At 43.6% G+C, this 27,380-nt stretch overlaps 1 protein-coding gene across 2 annotated transcripts in view; it reads left to right on the forward strand.

Moving 5' to 3' along the window:
- The first annotated feature begins 292 nt into the window (after positions 1–292).
- Positions 293–27,380, forward strand: part of hspg2 (heparan sulfate proteoglycan 2) — a 92,657-nt gene continuing 65,569 nt past the window's right edge. For both annotated transcript variants that reach the window (XM_076740982.1, XM_076740983.1), the window contains exon 1: positions 293–617. In XM_076740982.1, coding sequence (XP_076597097.1) covers positions 558–617 — 60 coding nt within the window. In that variant the 5' untranslated portion in view covers positions 293–557. The remainder of the gene's footprint in view (positions 618–27,380) is intronic.

Here is a 27,380-nt window from a genome sequence, read left to right on the forward strand (position 1 = left end):
AATGAAACATCCAAAGCCCTTTCTGAGGGGTGGACACGCGTGGGGAGTGTGTGCTCGTGTAAAGGGGCCCGCGTGGGTCTCCTCGGTGGCTCCTGGGATTAGCTGTCTTCTCTTCAGCACTCCCTGAATTCCATTCCGCCTTTTCCTTTTACTGCACCTCTCTCTCTCTCTCCCTCCCTCTCTCTCTCTTTCTCTCCCCCCCCCCCCCCACCTCCCAGCTCAGGACTTCCCTGTGACTTTGCAGGACTGCATTTAGCCCTCATCAAGTCCCAAGTTTCGGAGCGCACGAGAGTGGAAGCAAGTTTGGAGCCTCTCCGACTCGATAGTTCGCGATCGCAGCCGCAAGAAAAGCACGACGAGCGCGGAAAAGGATCCGTTTGACCTGTTGATGAAGTCCCACCGGGTGCGGGACGCAGAGGAGCAGTCGGGTTCCTTCACGGAGAAGAAAAGTCTGAAAAAGGTGCAGACATCACACCGCTCCGGTGGCCAGGAGGAGTGAAGGACCTCGCTTTTTTCCTTTTCCCCAGCGTTCGCAGCCTGCGCTGGGTTGGTGGAAAATGGGCACTTCGATCTGTGGACTTATCCTCTCTTTGATACTCTCATGCCAGCTGGTTACTGTAAGTGAGCACAAACTTTCTCTTTCCTCCCTCTGCTCACTCTTTAACTCTGCACTGTGCTGATTTTCTGTCTCACTCAGCGCCGATTCCCCCGGAGGTCAAGTCAAAGTTACAAATCAGTGCTGTAATGACCTATTAAAGGCAGAAACAGAGGCATGTGTTGATGTTGCTATTTATGTGAAGTCAGTAGTGCGGTCTGCTGGTGCAGGGCTGCTCACATGCGACTGGGCTGCATAACAGATTCCAGCCCGCAGAGTCACATCAGCATGTTCCGTAAAGATGCTTTTAAAAGTAATATGACAAACTAGAACCTGCTGTTGAGTGAAGCTGGGCTAAGTTTGTCCATAGAAACAAGCTATTCATAGTCTCCCTGGAGTCCTCAACCCTAAACCTTCTCAAACTTTGTCAGGGTCCACTTTGCACTGCCCGCACTGCCTTCGTTGTCTTTACATTCACACGGAGTTGCAAAACATGTATGAAAATGTGCGTTTATCGCCAGTTTGTCTTCTTTTTCCTGTGCGTCCTCACACACTGGCTCCTTTTCATTGTCATTCTTATTAATGAATCCATCCTGGAAACACTTCAAAATTAAAGTTGAGGTTCATTTGCTAGTAAATAGATAGATAATTAAAAAGAAAGGGCTTAGCTTGTTAATAAAGATGGAGAATCCACTCGTCTGGTTCCATTGTCCTCCATCCACGATCTGCTGCAGCTGGGAGAATCCACCGTTTAGGCAATTTGCGACCAAGTTGCGTCCTCTGCTTTTACTCATTCAGCTCTCACTACTGTGCAGTTTACTGTAGGCTTGCAACCAATCTTAATTGATTCACTTTTCAGTTATTTGATTGATAATTTAGTCCATAAATTACCCAAGATCACTTCTTCAAAAAGCCAAAACTTACATTTATTTAATCACATGGACATACAACAGAGAAATTTGCTGCAGCAAATCCTCACATTTGTCAAGGTGACAACATTTATGGTGATTAATTGATTATCAAAGCTGAATTAATCAATCGTTTCAGCTCCAGCCTGCTGCCCTCGCACTGTTAGCCCAGTGTAATTGATGATATATCAGTCTGAAATATTTGTACTCTGCTATATCTGCTGTGTGAATAATATAGAGGATGAGCATCGTCTTGCTGCTGAGAATAGACCCCCCCCCCCCCCACCCCCCCTCTAGAAATCCCGTCTGGTCTCTCACCTTTATGCCCTCCAATAAACAGAGCTGTCATGGTTGAGATATCTGACTCCTCTGTGTTGATTTGATCTGAAGCAAAGCCTTTTTGAATGATGGGACATAGTCGCCGTGGCCGGCAGACATAAATCTTTCACCTGCTGGACATAAGAGTATATGAGCAGTAATGTTCCAGGCGTTCGAGAAGCCATAACGTTGACGACTTTGAGGTATATTTAACGTCCAGCGGTGACGTGCTATCGAGCGCAGAGCCTTTCCTGCGGATGACCTGTCGCTTTGTGTCAGTTCACCAGGTTGAGACAGAAGGTGCATTACCTGCATCCTCAAAGGCGACGCAAGTGATGTATCAATATAATCGATCCACAAAAGCTGCCCAGTCCCAGGAGGCCTTTCTTCATCTGTCATGCGCTGACACTGGAAGGTAACAGGAGATGGCCTCTGCACTGTAACCACAGCTGTGATTGACTACTCGCCCAACAATACCAGCGTAATTCAATTATCTGCAACCACAAGCATCTGTTTCTTGCGTTATGACTTTGAACAGTCTGTCCCTTGATTCAATTAAGCACACGTCCTGGTGTTACCACGGGCCCTCCTCTCACCCCTCTGGAATGTCAGGGTCATGCACATCAACTCAAACAATCGCAGTCAATAAAAACTCGCGGTGGGTAAGAGCCCTCCATCACGTCACCTGCTGCGCGCCACCGGCGGTACGAGTGTGAGAAATGATCCGAGCGAAGTATTTTTACAGCTTCATGTTTAATAAAAGCTGTAAAAACGGCCACTGGCAACTCTGTCTCGACTCCTGTGAGTGTTTCACATGTGAAAATGGACGGACGGTCTGCGCTCCTGGTCTTTCGTGATCATATATAAGAGGCAGAGGCCGCTTTGTTTTCTGATGTATGACATCAGACCGACTGAGCAGCACTGCTGACATTTTTGGCACACGGATCCCTCCCAGTATAGACAGTCAAAAGTGTCCCTTGACTTCACTGGGGGTTGGACTGGAGTTGGGGGAAGGGCGGCCTGGATTCCTGTGACTATATAGTCTGCAGAGCGTGCGTCGTCGGTGTAAATCGTTCTCTCTTCTCTGAGTGTACCTCCGCTCCTTCATCGGCTGCTCCATGTTGTGCAGCAACAGTTTGATCTGGTGATTTATTTGGTCTGTGCTGGCTCATGTATTGACTCGGCCAGGTGGTCGGTCTCTCTGTGTGGCGCTTTGTCGTTTCAGACCCCGGCTACCTGGTGTTTAATTCCCATTCAGAGTCGATGAGGGCTCTACGGAGCTGCAAAGCAGAGCAGTGCAAACAGCAGCTCCACTCCACAGTTTGAACAGTAGGGAGGGTCTGCCCCCACCAGACCCACTCACATAATTGCTTGAAGACTGGGTTCAGTAAACATTGCATTGTTGAATTATAGCCTCAGGAGAGAGGCCATCTTGGCTGATGGGACAATGCTGCTCTGGAGCGGCTCGCCCCCCCCTCGAGCACATTGGCACATATGGAGCGCAGGCCGGGAGGCTGGCATTTGTTGACTCTGCAGTGAGGTGTGACTTGGGCTGGTATGGAGGTCAGAGAGGTGAAGACTCTGAACCTGACGCTGTTTCTCAGTTCAGCAGGGGTTCCTTGTGATTTATTCACAGCCCAGATTAGCTCCCGCTGCACAGTTTCCCAAACTTTTCACTTTTCGCTTGCGTTTGCAGTTGCTGGTGTTATGTTTGACTTCACATACTAAATGTTGTGCAATGCTTTGTGCAGTGCAGTCATGTGCTGACCACTTTCTTCATTGTTTCTGTGTGTTCCTGTGCCTCACCGTTCCTCTGCTATTAGGTTGAAATGAAAATTTTCCTTTTCAGTTTGTGCTTCTTTGTCCTCCTGCAGAGACGTGAGCCTAAGTTTGGCTCTAGCCTGTAGCTCGGTATGCACGGAGGAACATACGCCTCACTTATAGAAGCACAGCCTCTTACATGACTAATGATGCTCGCCACCTTTTAGGCAACATACACTGTCATCCAGGTGATGACTAGTTGTGAACATTGTCTGCAGTTATTGTTTTGAAAGGTACATTACTCCACCATGCTGGTGCAGCACAGGCTTTTCAGATCTAATTGCATTTATACCACATTACATCACAAGCATTATGTCTTCTTAAGTTGTAGTAGATTTATGATGTATGCTGATAATATCAGTATCCACAGTATGGCCTCAGGCCCAAGTCTGAATTCTTCTTCTTCTGTTCTTCTGATTCCATGCAGTTTCCAACCAATGCCAGGTTGTATTATGTTCTATTAGAGCATAATCAATGCAGGCAACCTCAGCGAGCCGTGTGATACGTGCGCTGCGATGCAGAGTAGGACTTGGAATTGCACAGATGCATCAAAGCCTTAAAGATGGACACAATACAATGGGGTGTTTCACCCCACCCTCACCTGGGACACACCCTCACACACACACACACACACACACACACACACACACACACACACACACACACAAACTAATGTCCTCTCACAATACACTCTGTTCTGTGGCTGCAGTAGCGTTGCTCTTTCATGCCCAACGTCTCGTCATTGTCGGACAGAAGAGCCGACTCCAAACACAGCTGCACCTCAGCTGGTACAGCAGCAACGCGGTGCATGTGCTGACATGAGCGCACATACTCTCGAGTACCGCCTGTTGTAACTAGAGTCCCACTCTTTCCATTCACACCTCTTCATATGTTTTCCCTCTCTGAAGCATATGTGCATGCACGGCTTTTGTTTCAAAGCACGGTTTAAGGAGCTTTACGTGGAAGAAATGTTACGTTTTAATGTAGTTAATGCATCTTCATCCATCAAATCTCTCTGATTAACACACGTCTTTTATTTTCGCTTTGATGACACTGTGCATTCAGCACACCTGCAGGTATGGAATAAAATAAAATGTTTTCATTCTTGTCTTTTTAGCAATACTTGTCAGACATGAGTGTAAGGCCAGCGTGGTGTGGGAGCAGGGCAGCCTAGTCATGCACATGGTCATCCTTTAACTGACTTACTGAGCTGCCTGAGAGCAAGATATTAAATTACCACCAATTTCTGGATTTTGCTCTGTACTGTAGTGAACCCTCTTTACCGCGCAGCAAGTACTCTGGGGATTTCCTGGCAAGAATCATTAAAACAGCATGTTCACTGTCTATGTTGTGTGATGTGTAACTGTTCATGTTCAGAAGTTGGAAAAAGATATTGATGGCAGACAAACCGTCACCCTTTGGCCCCTTTTTTTGAGTAAAACATGCTTGAAGTATATGCATCACTTTTCATTCCTGTGTTACGGGGCTACAGGTGCAATAAAGCCGACAGAGTTCATGGGGAGGTCACAGGATGTCTTGAGGACACAAGACAGTCTCCACCACAAGCAATAAAAAACAACAAATCATCAGAAACTATTTGTGGTCGCACAAATCACAAACGTCTGATTTTCACTCCCTCGACATGCCCAGCCAGCGCTTGTATGAAGAAATAGTAAGGATATTTTTACGAAAATAAGCCAATTTAGGCCATTTAGAGTTTAATACCAAACGTTTGGTCTTCCTATTGCTACATGAGTGGCGAGCAGGTTTTTCATTATACGTCCTTTAACGCCGGCTGTCCCTCTGCTCCTCTGGAAATAGTGACTTTAAACCTAACACGTGTCGCTCAGCTTGATAAGAAGAACTAAAGACTGTAACAGACAGACTCTGACTGCACTCCTCATCCTAAACAGCCCTCTTCCATCCTTTCACATTGTTTACCAGGCTTCCTCCCTGGCTGCACCCCAGCTCGCGCTCATTAGAGATTCATTGAAATGCTAAGTTAACTGTATTGCACTTTCCCTTTGAAGGTGCTTATAGTTGTCTGTGCCCTATTGAATCTGCCATTGTCTTTGCTGGCGGCATTGATGTGAAGTCACTTGGGCATTCTGCTTTTTGCTCAAAGGAGCTGCTGCATTGTCTTGTATGGTCCCTCCCTACTTATACAGCGGCTCTGATGGGGGTTGCTGCCCTTTTCACGACAGACGTTTTTGTGTGTCGTGCACGAAGTAGCTTTTTTTTTTTTACCAGGTACTTAAGTTTGCTAAAGGAATGCCATCATTCTTTTTCTCCTCCATTGTCTTTTAAAAGCAGGTTTGACCCTGACGTCCTGTGACGTGTTCACAAAAAAATCCCACCCTGGTGTCTTATCAGAGCTGATGATTTCGCACTCCCTGCCTCCACTTCCTCTGACTGTACAAGTCTCTACCTGTGGAACAGAAAGGCCTCTATCTTTGCAAGACTTCATTGTAACCTTAAGAAGATGCAAATTCACCTAAGCTGTTGTTAACCCCTTAATGTGCACAGAGGGAGGTCGGCAAGTGGAATTTTGCAGCCTTATGGGTGTAATGGCTCAGTGAAAAGTAAATACAGGGGAAACACTGGCTTCCCCTCTCTGCTAACTTCTATTTAATGCAGGAGCTTGTTCGTAGGCAGTCATACAAGATTACTGCTCTTCAGGAGTCTAATTAGATGACTTCACAAATGGAAGCTTTTGTATGTTGTATGTTAGAGCTGCCTTTTCTCTTTGTTTATAACATGCTACAGCAAATGGAAGACTGTGAAAACTAACAGTCAGCTTTACTAAAAATCAATTCAGTTATTTTCTTGCTGAAGATGATAATACTGCTTGATGCATTTTAAGTGTATCACTTCCACTGGCATTAGCTCAAGACATGTGGTTTACGCAAGTTTACACCAGCTGAAGTCGTTAACCAGAATAGCATTGCATTTGCCAAAGTCATCATCCTAAAAGCCCTTTTTCTTGTTATGGTAAAAGTGAAAATATACTGCTTGAAAATACAAGCTGTCATTTTAGAGGGAATAAGAGTCTGATTATACATTTTTCCATATTATACTGATAGCACTAACTAACTGTGCACCGCAACACCAGAACAATGCTGTGGGTCATCAGCGGGCGAGGTTGCTAACTTTTTGCTTGGGACCTGTTAGCTTTAGCCTCAGCATGTTAGCATGATATCATGTCCTATGTAGCCACCAAGTGCAAAAAACAAGAAAAGAAATAATGACAAGTTAAGCTTTTCAACCTCAATTCATTGAGCTAACGTTAGCTTAAGGAGCTAGCTATCAGCAGCTGATAAAATCTGCCTCTGACAGTTGTCATTTTAGCTGGAAATTCAGCTGCTGCTGAGGGGAGAGGAGGGTAGTGATTATTAATTTGGGGTATGGAGACTACAACTGCGAGTAACGGTTATTTTCTCGATTAATCGATTAGTTGTTTGGTCTCTAAAATGTCAGAAAATGATGAAAAAATGTGTTGATCATGACGTTCATTTTGTCCACAAGCCAAAAAATATTCAGTTTACTGTCATAGATGTCAAAGAAACCAGAAAATATGCACATTTAAGGAGCTGCAATTCCTCCGTGGCAATTAATTTAATAGTTGACATCTAGTCGATGAATCGTTGCACCACTAATTGAGACCATGCGACTCTTTGACCCGATAGTGAATACCAACAAGTGAACGTCTTCAAAATGTGATGCTTTGTTAGAATCCGTGTCCCGTTGCTTCTGGTTCACGGCAGAGTTCAGTAGTCAGGTGCTGGGCTTTGGCTGTGCCCTTCACTGAGGCTGCAGATGTCCTCAGGAGAGACAGGAGGAGAGCCGAACCAGTCTGCTCTGTGTTATCATGTCAGCTGCCGTCCCACAAGACATAACAACTCTTTTACTTTGTTATACGCACGCACGCACACACACACACACTCACTCACACACACACACACACACACACACACACACACACACACACTCACACACTCTCTCTCTCTCGGGCGCTTCGTGTTCTCACAGGAATTCTCTGTTCTTTTCGCCCTCCGTCCTTTCCTCTCTCTGCTCACTCTTGCTGGTAGCTTTTGACTGTTGATTCGAATCTGGGAGTCCATGCACATTGTAAATGGGTGGCGAACGAGTATTTATATCACGGTACGCACCTGGAAGGAAGGCCGCCTGGACAAGCGATCGGCTCCAGGATCTGCAGAGCTGAAAAGCCAGCGAGTTAGTGGTTTAGAGGATGCCGGCAGCCCATTGTTTTGGTGCAGTGGCTTGTGATGGTCTAAAACGTTTGTCCCTTGCTGAGTCACCATCCTGTTGGGGAAATGAAACCTGGAATTATCTACAGGACAAGAGGACCCCACTTCCCCCGAAGCAAAGTTTATTCAGGCTTTCCTGTATGCATTTCAGTTGTCCTGCTCTATATATGGTGAAAGAAATAACCCAGTGTATTTGTTGTTTTTCCAGCCCCCATGCTCATTTTTTCCCTGCTTAAATCGCCTTTTCTCTCTGAAGTATGTTTATATTTGAAAACCCCCCTAATCTGTAGTCATTCTAGTTTTACTGTGCTCATATCTCAACGAACAAGTCTTATTTAAACATCTCCCCTGCAGTCTCATGCAGTAGATGTAGAGGCAGTTATCACAGGTTTTTTCTGTCTTGCACAGCAGGATCTACTTCATTTGGAGTCTGTCAGCTGGTCATAGAGTGGAGTTGCAAAGCTGTACAGAAGTGTTCACAAGTTTTCATAACTTGGCAAGTAATGTGCTGGAACTAAGGATTAATGAATTCCCCTGGACTTAATTATGCCAAAGTACGAGCCTCCTGTTTTTATTTTCCTCGCTCAGCTAGGACGTGATTTTTGAATTTCCATCACAGTGTGTTTCAACTGAGCAGAAGCGCTTGGTTGGAATTATTTTCCATCCAGGTTTGCTGCTTTTGAAGATGTGTGTTTCACGCCAAGAGCCAAATTGTGTTGTCATGGAAAAAGTCTTTAATGCAGACGCACCCCCACAGACTCTTTCACATACTGTATTCTCAGTGAAAAGTAACTATTACTCATAACTGATCTCTGGACGTATAAATGGAGCAGAAAACTTGAATCCGTCAACAAACGTCCGCAAATTCAAACCTTCAGCTGCATCAGAAGAGACACAATAATACATCCTAATTGCTTGTTACGATAAATTATGCACTCTAATATTCCGTAGCTGTAGTAAATCAACTTAACAAACATAGCATTAGCATAAACTGTTGCTACTGTTGGTAATCTTGGTAACATCCCATTCTCACTTAATGATGGATCGCACAGTAACGGTGTCAAATTTAACACGAGAAATTCTTTGTAATTTCTTCTTCTGTTTGGCTGCTCAGCTTGTACTCACTCATAAGGTTAGCCTAAACTCTGATAGCATCCTTCCTTGCAGTGGGGAAACTTTAAAGATAATGTGTTTTAATTTACTTTCATGTGACCAGTAACCCCACAAATGAATATAATTAGTTAACGATCTGCCTCTTGGCCTTGGAAGTAACTCTATGTTACGACTGTGGGGAGTAAACTAATTGCCATGACATGCTAATGTTTGTAGCATATGTTACCATACTAATTCAGAAGCATGCTTTTGCTCTTGTGTTTTTGTTTTTTGAAAGACTAACAAAAAGGACTCCTCCCTTGCTCATACTTCAGCCCGATGCACACCGCCTCTGCAAATCTAAAGCTTGACCTGCCAGACAGAGTTACAGTTATGAGCTATGATTGGACAGCTGCTACATGGGGAAGCATTTGCTCAGTTGCATAGTTTAGTTTCTTGTCCTATCTCACTGGATCTTTGCACTGTTTTTGTTGAACAACTGGATGTGTCTTACATCTGATGCAGTCTTCATGACAGTCTCGCTACCTGCATTTTGTTTGTGAAACAGTTCAGAAGATGCAAAAGCAGCTCAGTCGACGGCCGCTTCTGCGTGAGAAGGCGTATGACTGAAAACCAAACCATTGATAAGAGTGGAATGCGGACCCCATTGGTGGTCGAGCGTTTCACCAGATTAAAATCACAGCGTCTTGTGTGCTGCTGGAAAACATTACAATTGAGCCCTCAGATCATTTTCAAATACTCGTCTCTTGAAGTTGATCCAAATCACCATCAGAGAGAAGCTGAGTGAAGGATTTCAGATTTTATCTTTATTCATGTAGAGCATTGCCAACTTAATACAAAGACTTACAAAGACTCCTGAACCACCACACTGACTAAAGTAGCTTAGCATCCATCATGTGCCCGGAGGCTTGACATTCTGTGAGTCTACCCAGTACCTGGCAGGCCTGCTGCAGCTGAAGGTTGGCCTTGTAAAGCAGTTGGTAAGGCAAGGGGAATTTCTGTGGTTTCAGACTAAAGTGGCTGTATGTAATTTTCTCTCCACCCAAACCATCTGTTGATCCCGTGGAATGAGGAGTCATCTAAATACTCAGCTTAAAGTCTTGTTTATATACTTCTGAAAGTTACCGTTTACTGTTTGATCAGAGATGGCACAGATAGAGACACCAACGGAAGAGGGGCTCTATCGGAAAAATACTATTTTGAAACCCAGACGAAAGTTTGCCGTGCGTGTGTCACATCTCTTATATAGCAGTATTTAGCTTCTGTGGCGGCGTGAGTCAGCCTGTGTTCTCAGTGAAGACGTATAGTTTACAGTAAGTGGCTGGTGACCACCAACAATGCCTTAACAACACCACATCACTCAAGACGGAGTAACGGCAACGGCAGCTTTGGAGCATTGCAGTTTTTTTAAATCACTGCACAGCTGTTGGGATGTTGGTTAAATTTTGACACTCTATGTCTTTATTTGATTTCTTTTATTGCCATGTGAGGTACACATATGAGATTTGGCAATCTAATTTACAGATCTTGTTTGACCTTGATGTCCTTCCGTAATCATCAGAGACAGTGAAGGCCTTACTTTTCTGTTCATCTTCAAGCAGGCAGCTTCTCCAGCCAAGTCAGGCAATTATTCCTTTAAAAGGGGTAATTAAATGGTTCTTCCCCTGAACCGAGGGCCTGTGTGATTTATGTGGACTGTGAGCACATAGAGGGGGCTCTTTCAGCTGTGCCAGGACCAAGAGGCCCTGTCTTCCCTACCAGGCTCCACCTGCTGAGGCTCTATTATGACCCTGTCATGGGTACAAAGGGTGTAGATGGGGGGCACACTGGGGCTAAAATTTGGCACAAACACCAGACTGCAGACTGCAGTCATTCTCTCTGGCACAGACATCAGTCTTGCTGTTTGGACACATGGTCAACTTCAGTCTGTTGTTTCACCAAAGCTTTCCTGGTGCAGGGATAATGGGAGACAAGATTTGAGGGAGATAGTAGAAGAATGAGAGCGGAGTTGTTTTTTCATGCCTATTTGTTATTTAGAACAGGCCGGCCAGACGGGCAGAGATTAGGGTCTGACTGGCCCTCGGTGCTGTGTCTCTGAGGGCAAGTCAGCACTATTGCTGCAGCCCAGAGATGGAGCTTGTCCTTCTGATGTCACACACACCCACCCGTAATATAGGTCTAACAATTAATAACAAACATAACCGTTAAAAAAGGTCCTGCTGCAGATCTGCTCTGTCTTGCTGCCCGTTGCTGATAGCAAAGGGAAAAGCATGAGCTGTTGGGTTTGTCTCATTTTAAAGAACACTGTAAAGTAGTCAATAGCAATAATTATAACTTCCTTCAAAATACTGGTATATATCATTTTTTTCAAGCAAACATATTCTAAGGTATAGCATGCAGTATCAGTCATGGCTCCTCCTGCTCTTATCCAGGCCCCTGGGCAGGAATACTTGGAGTTGGCTGAGGAATGAGCGTTCGCTGAGGTGAATACCTTCAGGGTCAGTTCAAAAAATGCAAGCAAAAGAAATTCTGATGTATTTTAGTACACCATTTTTATTCATGTAAAACTGCAGTCATGTTACTTCTCATTGTCTTGAGACAGCAACGTTTTACCATAAAGAACCGTCAGCAAGGTCAGACGGAGTGACGTAACCTCACGGGTGAAAGCCGAGTCTTAAATTATCCTCTTTCTGTTCTTTTCCCTTGAAAGGTCATGAACTGGCTTGTGCTGGCTTGTCCATCAGTGCCGTGATGAGTCACACATAGAGCTGACTGCAGTGGGTTTCACTGCCTTCTCTCATATACCTGACTGGTTCACTTCACTGATTAACCACCGGAGCTCGTGTATTTTCACACGAACACACAGGGCCCCTTGCCTGTAATTACCTCTTATTATAGTAGGAAATGGATCCCTCACATCTGCTTCCAATGAATGGTCAGGTTAGCCCTCCTGCTTTCTTGTATTATTGCATAAACTCCTGGCAAACAGATGTCTTTGTAGGTGTGAGCACACCTTCAAATTAAGGCCTGTTGTTGAATTATGAGGACAGGTGAAATTTGTCTGTCATCTGTTTGGAGGAAGGTACTCCCAGACTTTGTTTATGGTTGTCAGATGTCGGCCCTCAGGTTTGTTTTGTAGTTGGTACCAAGCCAGACGCATTCTCTTAAGTCCCTATATGACTTGAACATAGTGTTATTGAGGTTAATTATCTGGTAAGTTTTGTTCTCCTGGCAGCTTTTGTTTAAAACGAGTCGCTTTAGAAAGAACTAAATCACAGAATTCATTTAATACAGTCACCCCGTGTTTATAGTAATCAACCACATGGGCTGCAATAGAAATGTGAGCCATGTGGGCCCTTCTGCTGGGGCCTTCAGTAATGACAGTATTCATGCTTTGGGGTGATCCATGATACTGTCTTAAAATCGTCATCTCTAGTGGGGAGTGCATCAGTCGGGTATAATTAACCATTCAGGAACACAACATGGCCTCTAATGTCATCTATTATTGTTATGACATAAATGCTGAAACATATGATGACAGGTAAATTAATGGAATAAGGGCTCCTGTTTAATTGACACACCTTTTTTAGGTTAACTGCTGACTTTTACGTCCTGCTGCTGGCTAATTGTGATGGGAGCCTTTTACAAAGCACAGGAGCAGGATCGTTAAAAAGCCTCTGGTGAAGGTAAATGTCTGCAATGAAAGGCCTTCATAAAGATTTGTGGTTCCAATTAGCTACACAATGGAAGCATTATTACTCATTAGTTTAGACACAAACATAAAAGACACTGGAGTGTTTCCATTTCAGTCACTTTGAGAAAAAAAATAACTGTCTTATTTGTTATTTTCAGTCATATCTTTTATAGATTAAGATAACAATTTACCCAACAGCGTAATTGTAGAAATATGGGAACACAGTAGCAGCATTTCCATCTTTGCTCAAGTGAATTTTAAGTAAAATTTTGAAATATGGCAAAAAAAAGAAAAAACAAAGAAAATGCAAATTAGGCACGCTTCCATAAACTGGTTTGGAATGAATAAGCCAGGCTATGCAAAGTGTTTATTCGCCACAGACTTTGAGTATTTATTTACTCTGGCGATAATCAGTCACACAACCCTGTGGTATTTTGTTCTCAGGACTGGACACCGTTTAACTTAACAAAGAGTTACTGAAGAGTCGGGGAAAACTCTCAAAGCAAGCTAGCTGGTAACTGTCGCAGGCGTGGTTGCTAACAGGACCCTGTTTATTTAAAGATCTCCCACGAGGTGATTCAAATGAAATGAATTGATTTTCCAGCAACATTTCACCAGTGAAATACTTGTGCATGTCAAGAAACCTCTAATTCAACCATATCATCAAAACCAAACTCTTTAAATACAGTGGACAGTTGTACTTTAACATCTGTATTTATTTTTTTTTTTTTACCTTTGTTTTCACTTTCAACTTGATTTTAGGAAGTTTCATATCCTGTGGATGACTGTGAACTTGTTTAAAACTTGTGTGCTGATGCTCTCCCCGTGCACCTTGTTGTACATCTGGGTCTGTGTGTATGGCCTCAGCTCCATATCTGTAGAGTTAAAAAGAAGACAACAAACATAAGACACAGGCTGTGAAAGTTTATCTGCATGTATGAATATTTGGCATCAGGTGTGACTGCATCATTTCCCTTATAGTTTGTCTATCACAGTCATATTCAGTAACTTATGAGTCAAGTAGTAGATGTGCTGTACTTGCAAACAAGCTGTAAACTCACAGTTTTTCATTGTGATCCAGTCTGTTTTTATCTGTTTACACCGTAGTGAATGCTGTCTTTGTATTTGGGTATTATTCTGCTCTGAACATGCAGCCAGTTTATTTTTGGGACGGTCTTGTGGATGAAGAGTAAGTGAAGTAAAGGAAGTGTTTAATTCAGCTTAGTGATTTTATCTGGATTTGAAAGGGTAAGATCCAGCAGGCGTGGTCCTGTCTGGGGGAATTCCTTCGCCCAAGTTCATCAAGGAAAATGGGATGGATGGCGGTCAGGCTTACTGAAGTGCTCTTTTATCACACTTACTATTCAGATAGACATGCTTGTGGATTTATCAGTGTGGCCAAAAATGCTGCCTGCTATCTGAGGAGCATTTAAACCAGATGAGCTTGAAGTTTTGGCATTTGTTGACTCATTTAATGAATCTGTTTGTTTCAGCAAGAATCATTTGCTTTTTTAAAATTAATCTGTGAATCATAACAGCTGAAACCACATCACAACCTGCTGTTCAGTCTGTGTGATTGGCTGCTGAATGATCCCTGCAGGGAAACAGTCTAGACAGGAAGATTCCCAGTCTAGGTGAGTTAATATACTGTAGCTTATTTTGCTGATACCGTCAGTAACTAAATACAGAACGTCATAGCTCTTAAGCATGACTCATACTGAAATGTTTTATCTTAAATTAACCAGGATAGGTGGTGATTATTCATGGAGAAACCTTTAAGTGCAATAAAAGGGCCATTGCATTTGATGGGAACATAGGGATAAAAGTATAACACTAAAAATACCTGTGACTTTGATGCATGTGAATGTTTTAAGCATGTTTTACTCATCCATGGTAAGACACTGTGCCAGACATCAAGGCTGCAAAGCTGTAAATGATGCAGGAAAAGTCAGCGGCGTCTCAGGAGGCTCTCGTTGAGCCCCATGTTGACCTTGGACAAAAATAATGACGGGACTACTGTTTATCTCCCATCCAACAGCTTTTCCCCCGGCCCTCGTTCATGACCATATCTTCATCCTGCACTCTCCCAGTTTGCTTATCCAAAGTCTGCTCTGAGACTAACTTTTGGCTGGCTTGGATTTCCATACTTGTTTCTAAAGTCGGAGGCATTGTAGCAGTATAAGGAACTTCTTGTGCAAGTGTTCAACTGTTAAAACAACAGCTGCCAAAGCTTGTTAAAAGATTTAGCCAAGTGATTTTTCTCATAAACCCTTCCCATTGAGTTGGCAGTGACTGGCTGCTTCTGTCCTGACAAATTAGATATTGATATAGGAGTTGTAAATGCTGAAAAGATGAAAATGGAACATAAGCCTAATGGAATGGCCAGTGGTTACCCCGAGTAATACATGTAAACTAATCCTATTTATAGGGTTTTTCTGACTGGCCAAAACAAAAGCGCTTTACACCTGGAGAAATCCAACCTTCACTTCACTCGAATCCCCAAGATCCTTCTCCTTGAACCAGCCTCCAGAACATAATCCGGTTCTTTGCAAGTGTCCTGCTCCTTGATCCTTTGTCAGGGGGTGACAGAGGGAGTCTGAATCAAGGGTTTAAAACTGTGAATGGAGAAGGTGAGAGCCAATCAGAATGAAGGTATTTTATGCCGACAAAGTGGGCACCTGATCCCCTCTCACATGCCGAACCCAATAATTGGCTTCAGGAATGTTCACATTTCTCTGCTTTAGGGTATCGTTAAAGAAGTAAAGCTCGCTGGCTTTTTGGAGGGTGGTTAAGATTTGCCTTGATCCTTGGATTGGGGGAAATAAATGACTTCCTTCACCAAACATAGAAGACAACCTACAGGAAAGTCCCTTGTTAGGCTGAAGCTTAAGGTCACTTCTCTGTTAGCCAGAGTGTGGGCGGATTTGCTTCAAAACGTTCATGTCTATTTTTGGTCATTAAAAATCGACGCTGTCAAAACAAAATTGCTAAATGGCTCTTTTCTGGCAGGTGAAAAAGCAAAGTATAAACATAAAACCCTGTTCTGTGTGTAATATCTTCTCACTGAATCACATTCTCAAAGACTCTAAGGTGCCTGTTCCTCCCCAGTTTGAGGAGATCTTGACTCGTGTGCTGCACAGATGTGGGTGTGCCAGTATGCTGAGCAACAGTTGGCTGTGCCTGCGACCACTCAGAGCGTTTTCTGAAACATGGCTTTCTTCAGTGTTTATTGGTTCTTGTCCAGGCCTAACCTCAAAAGGGGAGGTGAGGGGGCTGCCAACCACAGCAGCAGACGGCCTACTGTACTGACGATAGATCTGGAAAATGCATGTGTTGAGTTTTACTTTGGCGAGAGCCTCGCACAAAAGCATCTTTGAAAATGTCGGCCAAATTTAATTCAAGCTACCAGGCATGGCCATTAAACACATGGCTGTGACTGTAACAGCTAGAGGCTCTGGAGAATGTGCAGTGACGAACAAGTGTGCATGTCTTTTAAAGCCAGTTTGTGGCAGGTAGCAAGTCACTACAGTTTTGTTTGAGCATAAATGTCGATGCAATTTAAATGGAAACACAGCTTTTCTGAAAAGGCACAGAGGTCTGTATCCCCAGTGGACCTTGGCCTGTGTTCTGTCCTGCACCCATTCTGGCTGCAGGGCCTCTGGAGGAGGGTGTAATAACACCTGCAGCTCCTGAGGTATTTTTATCTCACCCTGGAATCCCACCTAAATGCATGGGAAGTCAGTCAGTGGCGTTCCTTGACGTAGATTTATACAAGTTACCCGCCTCACTCCATTTCCTTCATTCTCGCTGACACCTTGCTGCAACCATGATTCCAAAAAAATTGGGACGCTGCGTAAAACATGAATAAAACAGAATGTGATAACTTGCTAATCCTTGTTGATATATACTTGAAAACAGCTCAAAAACAATATATTTAGTGTTTGACCGCCTCATCTTAATTGATTTTTATAAATAGCTGACGGCTGTGGCTCAGGAGGCAGAGCGGTCGTCCACCTACCAGGATGTCGGTGGTTCGATCCCTGGCCTCGGCAGTCCACATGCCAAAGTATCCTTCGGCAAGATACTGAACCCCAAAACTGCCCCCGATGCTGTGCCATCGGTGTGAAGTCATATGTCTGTCGCTTTGGATGAAAGCGTCTGCCAAATGATTAATTGTAATTGTAAATATGTGCTTATTCTGAATTTGATGCAGCAGCACGTGTCAAACAAGTTGGGGCAGGAGCAACAAAAGACTGGGAAAGTTGTGGAATGCTTTTGAACATTCCACAGGTAAACAGGTTCATTCATTCACAGGTGATAGTATCATGATTGGGTATGAAAGGGGCATCCTGGAAAGGCTCAGTGGTTCAGTCCACTTTGTGAACACGTGATTGGATAAAGGAAATTACTACATTGACTCAGGAACACTTTGTAAAACTGATGTCAGTAAACAGTTTGTTTGCAAATTATTGCATTCTGCTTTATTTATGTTTTACAAAGTGTCCCAACTTTTTTGCAATCAGTCATTAGATCATTGTTGGACCCACTGCTGCTTTTGAGAATTATTAGCTGTGTTAACAGGCATACCCACAACTTTCCATGATCAAAATGAGAGCAGCATTTTGCGTCAGGGTGGATCAAGCCACCAGCAGCTGCTGAACTGCAGAGGCAAGCACGCCCCTGGGTCTGAATTTTCAGCTTTCACCAGTTCTCCCAGAAGGCATGGGCAGTGTGCTCTTTCCAGCCGTGTTCTACCAAATCCGAAAAAAACAAGTGTGGATGACTTGGAAAATATGCTGACATTTTGAACAGAAATGGCAAATGCATGAATGGCTTTGTGTTTGTTGCTGCTGAACTGGCAGTGTTCTGCCAAAACATACTGTATGTAATGTGGCAACAGCTGAGGGCATTCATAATGGAGTTATTTGTAATGACCCATCACTGTGACTGCTTTTAATGAGGGTTCATCCATAGTACTTTCCCATGTTTGTCGTGAATAAATTCAATTTCTCTGCAAGAGAAGGAACAGCCAGAGCACTGGGGGTAACCTCATCCCCTCCTGTGGTTCTGCAGGCCTTTGCTGAGCGTTCATACTTTCCCTTTGTGTTGTCCTTTTCAAAGGATGCAGCATTGTTTTCTAGCTTTACATGCTCTGAATTGTCTATTGGGGGAGTCACTTAATGTGGACATTAAACAGAAATAATAATTTACTCAACTCTTTTTGATCTGCCAGGTCAGGTTCACTACCTGCATTAGTGACTTCATGCACAATCAGAAAGCACTGCTCGAATAAAAAAGAAATCAGCTACAGCAACAGTGAATGCTGTTTATGCCCGAAGACAAAAAGGAGTCCATCATCTTTTTCTCACCGTAGGATCACATGACCCTCCAGTGTAAAGTACCCATTGTTAATGTCTCTGCATAGCATAAATATGTTTTAGATTTCGTCTTAATTGTTGCCCGGGCACTGAGCCCATGATACTCACATGGGTGTTTTTTTAAATAGTAATTTGAGCTCGATGTAAAGATAAGAGAACCCTTTCTGTTCTTGTCTGTGTGGGCTTTGATGAAAGTTGGCCTCTTCTTGTTGCCCATGGATATTTTGTGCTGTTCTGCAAGTGAGGCCAGGACAGATCTGATTTCTCCCACTCTGTTCTCTTACCTACTCCCACTTTTTGGCTTTCCCATGGTGCACAGGTTAACAAAAACAGCTGTCAGGTGATTTCCAGTGGGGAGGATGGAGGGGGCTCTTGAAAGACAAGGATAACCTCTGAATACTTTTTCTCCTTCCTCTCTTTGATGATTCTGTCAACATCAGACCATATTTGCCTTGTTTGCTTTGCAGCGCAGAACATCTGGAGAGGAGCATGACCATCTCTTCTGCTACAGTCCTATCATGTTTATATTAATGGCATAAACAGCTGAGAGGGAAATTTTTTTGTTCTCACATCCCATCACTTCTGTGGATTTTTTTAAATCTTGGCAGAGCAGTGAGTATTATTGAAAAAGTTGTGGGAAAAAAGGCAAAAGACTTTGATGTGCAGATGGCGCCCAACAAAGAGTTCTGTTCAGTTAACAGCAGGTTTTGTTGTGATGTTATAAGCTCAAAGTGCATCTTGGGTTACCAAACAAAGCCTGCTCAAAACTCATGGTTTGAGATGCTCAACATGTTGGAACTGCTTTGCGTTCCAAAGCTTCACCATGGTACCCTGCCAAATCCCAGTTAATTATGAGATGGCCATCCCAAATAGCATGACCTTGGGAACTGGTGAAAAGTGGCTTTACCAACATGAAATTATTCCCTCCGGCCAGGACGCCTGGAGGGTATTCTCTCCCTGACCAAAGAGTCTGGATGCTATTTTGTTCTCACAAAGTCAGCTCATGAGCGATCTATTATTGTGAAGATGCAAATTATTTCATTTCTGCACCTCAGTGGAAAACTGTACATACGTTGCTACTCCAAGGATCCAATTAGTTCCAGAAATGGTTGCATAAGCTGCGTACTTAGAAAGACTTTGTCTACTTAGCCTACTTTTCCCACACAGTCTAACCATGAACTAATCGAGAATGATACACAGGGGGGGAAGTGAGTTGACAGACTGAGCTAGTTCTGGCCTGTGATTATGTGGGACAATATGAGTGTGGCCAAGTCAACAGGTGGTGTCAGATTAGTTGGTCCTGAGGCGAGAATGAGCGAGAGAGGAAGAGAGGAGGGTAAATCTAACACTGCCGCTGCCACCAGTGCGGGGAAACCAGAGCTTACTCACAGAGCCTGGTAACAGCTGCTGCTGCTACTTCCTCTCTCAAGCTGAACTGCCGCAAACCTTTAAATCAACTCAGCAGAATCTGTTGTTATGTTTAAAAAAAGATTGCTAAAAAACAAACAAAAAAAACATTTCACAAACACATCATTTCAGCCACACTGGCCGTTTGGTCTACGGCTTTGGTGTAGACTAAAATATCTCAGTCACTATTGGATGGCTGCCATGAAAATTTCTACAGATTTGACATCCCCGGAGGACGAAGCCAAATCACTTTGGTGATCCCCTAAATTTTCCCTTGAGGTTGACATTTTCGGTTGTTTACTGAAATTTCCTGCAAGTTGTTTGATGGATTACCATGAAACTTGGAACATGACCTTGGTGATTTCCTGGCATAACATCAAGCTCCACTAGCAAGTGAAATTCTTCTCTCTCTTCTCTTCAATTTAGATTTTGTACAGATATTTGTGGTACCCAGAGGATGAATCGTAATGACTTTTGGGATTCCTTGACTTTCTGGCACCACCATGAGGTTCACATTTGTGGTTTTTAGTGAAACGTCTCAACATCTACTTGATGGATGGTAATGAAGTTTGGTTCAGATATTCATGAATTATAATTTTTTCCTTTAATGTTCCTTCTAGCTCCAGTTTATGATCAGTTATCTGTAACACTTTCCCATCAGCCTCAGCTGCACTTTGTGTTAAGTGCTAATTAGCAAGGACAGTCAACGAACACGTTAAACCTTCTGCCTGTTAAACGTCAGCTTGTTTGCACTGATAGTCTTAGTACGTCAGCGTTAGCATTCAGCTCTACCTAACACTGTGTGTACTACTCGCTAGCCTGACTAGAGACCCTTCGTCTTGTGGCTAAAATGCATGTATTTTAGATGATAGTCATTTCAAATATACTGCAGTTTGTTCAGGACAATTTGCAAAAACTTGATGATAATTGTGCTGTATGCTTTCTTTTGAAGTCATTTGCCGTAATTTTCATCTAAATTAATTTTTTGTCAATATTTGACTATATTTGGCAACATATTACAATTGAGCATGAAGTCGTGGAGTATGTGTAGGTTTTTCCATACTGTAGCTATGGTACCGTCTTGCTCACAGAAATCCACACTTCTTTCGCATTAATTTACAGCAGCTGAAGCCCAAGTTGATCTTTGAGGTGTGCCTGAGTGCGGCATCAGCTTAATGTTCAAACTTCACATGCTTGGTTCCTCTGAGTTCTCCAGTGGGAAGAAAAGCAGACATCTTAAATGGCACAGCAGCGCTTTCAAAGGGTCTCTCTGTTATAAATAAACGATCCGGGGACGGCTAACCACAAAGAGCGGATCTTCCCCTCCGAGCTGCCACCGGTCTCCGCACCTCGCCTGTCAGCTGTCGTCTGGGGGAACAGGAGCCGGCCCCTCGGTCCCCTCCTCCCGGCAGGTCACTCTCTCAGAAATGTTACCGGAAACACACACCCTATTTATAGACGCTACGAATTACTCTCACAGTGTTTATGTTTGATGTGACACGCAGTTCAGGTGAGACAGTATTCGGTTGTATTTTTCCACTTACACTTGTCATTTTTAATCATTCTTACTATCTTTTCTTGTCTTTGCTGTTGTGAAACACTTTTGCTCTGCCTTGTTTTCCCCATTCGGGTATAAACATTCATTGGGATATTTTTCTCACAGTAAGAGCAACAGTAGTTTTAAGAGCTAAACCCTCAATCCAGTAAATTGGCTTTTCCCACAAACCACAGCCCTATTAAAGCAGAATAGGCTCGTTCCTGGCTGAAACAGTAGGCTGATAACTGTGTGCTTGTTAACAAGGTGTGTGTCCAGTGTTTGTGTTCATGTGTGCAGCCGTCTGTGTGTGTGTGCATGTCTTAATACCTGCATGTGTAAATGAGGGGGGTGGATTCAGGCCTTTTGTTCATTGATGGTGGAGGCCTTCAGTGGACGAGCTGTGGCTGTGATTCTTGGTGGTCTGTTGATGCAGGGTCCCGCTGGGGCCCCTGCTGGGGTGATAATTGAAAAGAAGGGGCTTCTGAGGGTGTCAACTGGGCCTTCACGCCTAGGGACGTTTGGGTGGAATGTGTTCACGCTCTATTATCCCACCCACAGTGAAAATGTAATACAGTAAAGCTTTTAAAAACACTTTCAGCAACCTGTAAAATCGCCTGAAGAACATAAGTTTGTCGATATCGTGGCTCAGCTGGAGGAAAGCGTACTTTTGATCATACTCGTGGAGATGAAATCCTCCTCTTGCTTTCAAACTTCTAAGATTACAGAGGAAACATAACTGAGGAGACTTTGCGCTACAGCTCTTTACACAAGTTCCAAGTCATGTGATTCTGCTATCATCATGTCTGAAAAAAGCCCATCAGAGATAGCATTTCAGTTAGCGTTGGACCGGGGTGTCTTGTTTCACAGCCTGCTTACGATCTTCTGCTGTCTGTCTGGTCGTGGTGTCGCCAGGCTGTGACCTTTGACCTGAAATACAAGTATCGTGACTCACCCCCTGTTAGCAAATTCTGCTGTTTGGAGCTGATTCAGGAAAGGACAGAGATGACACACGTAAAGTTGAGTACAGACTTTTGCCTAAAATGAGTCTCAGCCTTTGTTTTGATCTGTGTGGGGTGTCTGATGGAGGTTAGTTTGGTGCATCAGGAGATTCAGTGCAATTTTTTTTTTTGCAGATGTTTATTTTCAACTTGTGAGAAATGAAATTGTATAGCAAAGCATGCAAAAACAAAAGCCAAGGCTTGATTAAACCAGATGTGGTATTAACTCGCATCTCAGTCTGCAGGTTTTGCAGGCATGCACAACTGGACTCGTGTGTGCGTGGTGGCAGGGACTCATTAGTTCATCCCTCCTGTTCCACAGATCCCAGCAGCAGAGCGAGAAAGAAAAAGCGCACAGACAAATTGCATTTCTTTTTTAAATTTAATTGTGGCTCTGTAGACATCCTTTTTTTTTTGCCCTGTGTATCTGCACCACACACAAGTCTGCACAGGCTGGATGCTTATTTTGACATGCCTCCCCAAACAGTGAGTGTTGGTATAAAGAGAGAGGAGTGTGTGAGGCTGTGTAGCTGGAGGCACTGCTTTCTTTCCACAGAGAGTTTTGGAATCTGGCTGTACCTCACATGGAGAGAGAGGGAAGACATAAAAACGCAACAGACTGTCGTATAGCTTTTTGTTGAATTTGTTTGATCACATGGAGGCGTGGTGGGCATGACTTTCCACGTTAATATACTGACTGAAATGATTTACATCTCTGAAAGTTTCAACTCTTCCCAAATGAAGGGGAAGTCCACGGTTTCTACACTTCAAAGTCTGCTTAAAGGTCTTTGGGAATACTGCTGCGTATGTGAAAAAAAAGTCGTTGAAGTCTCTTGTGACAGAAACTAGATAAAATCAGACAAACTGTCTCAAGTCTCTTGAGTCAAAATCTGATGGTGTAGCGTTGGAAAGAAGTGAGCTTATCAGAGCTCTGTTGCTTCTCATCTTTGCTTTAGGCTAGACGCTACATTGGCCGCTACTAGCATAACACAGCTGGCTCCCTGACTGAACTGTTAGCAGTCAAGCATTGCATTGTGGGTAATGTAGGCCCATGCACTGACAAGAAAGAAGAATGTGTGTGTGTTTTGACCTTTTTTTTGTAAACTGCCCATCATGACTGTCAATGCTGAATCAGTGGAGTCTTTTAACACCTTATTTGAAGTTAACTGGCTCTTCTGAATGTGCGAGACAGAGAAATAAAGATAGTGTTCCTCTGTGCCCTTTCAGTGGCCTGTTAAATGTATTGAATGGTACCGTCCTCCATCCATTGCACGCTGCTGCATCACATTGCAATTCCTGAAAATATCTTAAAAGGGACCATGCATGTCAAGAAACTGCGGGCTCCAGTGCCTGTTTCTAGTGGGAGACCAATCTTATTGTAAAATGCATGGCATGACTGTTGTGTGGGAGAGGGAATGAATGACCTGGGGGAAGATGGCGAGGCAGGCACTCCAAGCATGTCCTCAAAAATGTGGACTTATCCTTCACTGCTTCCTCCCTGGCCCCCGTCCCTCCTCTCTGCAAGTCCCTTTTTTTTGTTGAGAAAATCCGACATGTTTGTTGCAGCATTAGTCATGGAACACTTTGAGAAGACAATATGAGCGCGTTGTCAAAGAGTGTTTGTCTGTTGAATGAAGAGCCCCCTTCCACTTCCTCCCCGTCCAATCACTTTGGATTAAACCCTGTGGAAATGTCTAAGAGCTGCAGAGAGCAGAAGGGCCTCACTCATCGGGCCCTTTCTGCAGCAGGGGCCCAGCCAGAGGTTTAGTGTCAGAAGTGGCAGTTTGTCAATTCACCCACCACTCCAAGCAAGGGTTAAACACATAGGAAACGCCGTCTCTCTCACACAAACATACACAAAGCTGCCCTGTTTTACTGTCTAAAATCTGTGTGTGGAAAAGGAGCATCGCTCTTGGACTTACCCTTTTTCATCCTTCTCTTTCATCACCTTCTCACAACACAAGAACATAACCTCATGCTTGGTAGAGCTGTAATCATGTTGTGGTATCAGAACCAACTTTTTCTTAAGATTGTGCAATGGCAGTCTTTATTTTCTCACAAATGATGGATGACTTCTTACAACTCTATCCTGCCTTTGGGCATCCAAATCTCTGTGTGTACGTAGACACACATAATTTAATACTGCATTATGAAGGTGCTGTAATGGACTTGATTTAATACAACCACGCTTATGCTCCTGCACCCACTCCACAGATAGCAGTGGGTCAAGTAAAGGGAGTGCTGGGGTTCTGCAGCTCAGTCCTTGTTAGTGCCTGGTAGTGCTTGGTGGGCTCCTTCAACTCTACCTAAAGCGAATGTGTCAAGCTTTCATCCACTTAATACTCTACAGTTTACATTCCATTCCTGTTTAGTACATACTGCCAGTTCTAAGCAGATATTGTTAGTCTTTAAGAGGGAGTGAGTAAAAGAGAGCAGAGGGTGGTTAGGGAGGGATGGAGGTTCAAGGAGGCTGGGAATTCATCTTGTGAAGGTTTTTCTGCCAGTGCCTGCGCACTGCTTGCTTGAAAGGTCACAACTCGGTGTTTGAATCCATTGATTGGAATGAGCAATACGGTGTGCTGCCTTTTTCAGCTTTCATCTTTCTATGTTTGCCTATCACACGCTCTGGCGGGGACAAAAGCAGATAAGTCGTGTGAGCTCAGGAGATGCTTTAAATGCTAAACCTTCGCTGCCGCCATCAGAAAACAGCATTACATATTTTCACAAGAGCATCACTCCTGTGAGACTCCGGTCTGGTGTGAGCTCGGTCCAGCTTCTTATTTTCTCTAACACATTGGCTATGCCTTTAAGATGTTTCTCACAGATCGTCCTGCAGCTGCACCAGTGGGTTTATTAGCAGAGTGGGCGAAGCGAGTGCCCAGAAGAATTCTTCTCACACTGCTTTTGACAGGCTTTGGCTGTCACAGAGATGTAACCAGGATGGGAATGCAGGAGTGTGGGTGTATGATAATGTCTATCTGTTGGTGCATGCGCACATGTGAGTGTGGGTGTGCGTGTTTGCATGTACTGCCACATGGTAGTGCGTGTGCATCTGTGCACTTTCATTTTTATATCTGTACGTCTAAAGGACCATTCTGTGGTTTTCCATCACCTGCAGATCATGCGTGTTCTGAGTACTTGCTCATTTTTCAAAGCATAATCTTTAAACTCACTCAAAGTTCACTCGGTATTATCAGCTTTATTATCAACTCCGCAATGTGCTTTACTCACAACAGGTAATCCATCACAGGACACATTCAGTCACTTTTATGTTTCATCAAAGTTACTTTGTCACTCATGTGGAAATGCAGATGCTAGAAACACCTGTTTGGGAAGGCCCATTTTGAAAAGTCTGTTGAAAAGTCTTGAAAAGTTTTGGTATTTTGAGATTCTCTAATATCTGAAAAAATTTGCAGTGGATAAGCAAGAAACTGCCAAAGTGATATTGTCCCTCATTTCCCCCACAAAGCCTATGCATGCTTATTACTTGTCTTTTGGGTTTGATTTCCTGAAGCCACATGCAAATGCTGTTTAATAGATTTCTAATGTGAGGGTTTAAAGGATAAGTCTGGCCATATTTAGTATTTTTTGTTATTATGAATAATTCCCATGAAAAGGCCAAAGCCAGCAAAAAAGGGGAGATACAGGCTAATGTATGGGATTGATCGACCATAACACAGATATTGACATGGCTAGCCTTACCTCACATTCAGTGCCCCACCAAGGACCAGTTCTCCAAACTTTAAAACCATGCAAGGATTTAATTATCATGCAGAAATGATTGGAAATCACCCTGAAAATAGGGACATCATTCTAAAAAGACATGGAAATCTTTTCAAATAGGCAATTAATGGGCTGAAGAAGTGATGCTGAATGTTGCATTTTTATAAAGGCCTAAAGCATGGATCTGTGAACTGCTCTAAAAGCAAGCACCAGTTCAGGAGTATTAGAGTGCAGCAGGGCTGGTTAATATGGAAAAGTGAATGCCACATTAGTTATCACACTATTATCTCAGTGTTGATGCTATGCTACTAAAAATCTAATGATAAAACGCTTAACTTGTTCCCACAAAGTCAGATAACAGAAAAATGGATAATGGACATTTGTTCTTGTGGTCTTTATAAAAGCTTAGGAGAATTGAGGGGCTTTTAGTGGCTGTAATCAGTTCCTTATATCAGAAGCATGACTGGCTGTTAATAGCCAGTGACTGTGAAATGAAACAAGTGGGCTTGCTGCATAAATGTGCACGTTTAGGACCCAGTATTTGTTTGGACGTTGCGACAACAGCCTGTCTCCAGCTGCAAGATTCATTGACAGCTGACGGTAGCAGCCTCTTGAAAGGATCTTTGCTCAGTTGTTTCAGTCTGACCAGTCTTTTTGCAGAATGTAGTGCTTCTGTCCCATTGCTTACTAACAATGTACAGACCAAAAATGCAGTTGTTTTTCTTGGTCCTGCTAAACAACATCTGGGCAAACTTAAGGCCTGTCCAGAAGCATCTGAGCAGTGTCACTCATTATCCATTTACTCTGTTGATCCCTTTTTCTAGAGCTGCTACTACTTTGTCTCGCAAGGCCAACATTGTACATTGTGAGCAGGCTAATTCATAAGTAAACAGTGGAATTCCTTTTGCCTGGAATGTGTGTGCTGGTCTGTGTTGTCACATGTGTGATATTTATGCGTATGTACAAGTGTGTGCCTTCTTTTTTCAAGAATATACTTGGTTTCCATGTGTTCCACTGCAAATTGCAACAAGTCAGTAAAGCAAGGAGCGCTCCTGAGGCCGGTGTCCTCTGGGTGGGGTGGAGTTCAGAGAATTACAGTCGGTCAAGACCTTTATCTCGAGGGAGAGATAACTCTAATACAACAGACGTGTCTCAACTCCTAGACCGGGAGCAAAGGTCGTAGTAGCTGTGTGAACTAGAATGCAGGAGCATACTGAGAAAGCAAATTCATATGTAGTTCCCAACTCTCCCTAAGATGAGGCCGAATCGACGTTCTCGAACCAGCGCAACTTAACATGTTAGCTTTAAGATCAGGTGCCAGGATGGACCCATCCGTCAAAGGCCACTCTGTAAGTTTGTGATGGTTTTAGGCCAGATGGCATCCAGCACGTCCAGATGATACCCCATCCCAAGGGAGTGGGAAGCAGGAGATGATCACACCAATGGTTGGCTGGTCGGCACCACTGAAAAGAATTTGGTTAGTCAGCAGTTTCCTTTTGAAAATGGCCCGGGATTGTTGTTGTAAGGGTGTTCAGTCGGGGGAGAGAGGATTTGGGGGATAGATCTAGTTATTTATTAGCTGGAACCATTTAAATGGGAAAACTACCATGACAGAGTTGG

This window comes from Chaetodon auriga, chromosome 10 (genome assembly GCF_051107435.1).
Source record: "Chaetodon auriga isolate fChaAug3 chromosome 10, fChaAug3.hap1, whole genome shotgun sequence".
NCBI lineage: Eukaryota > Metazoa > Chordata > Actinopteri > Chaetodontiformes > Chaetodontidae > Chaetodon > Chaetodon auriga.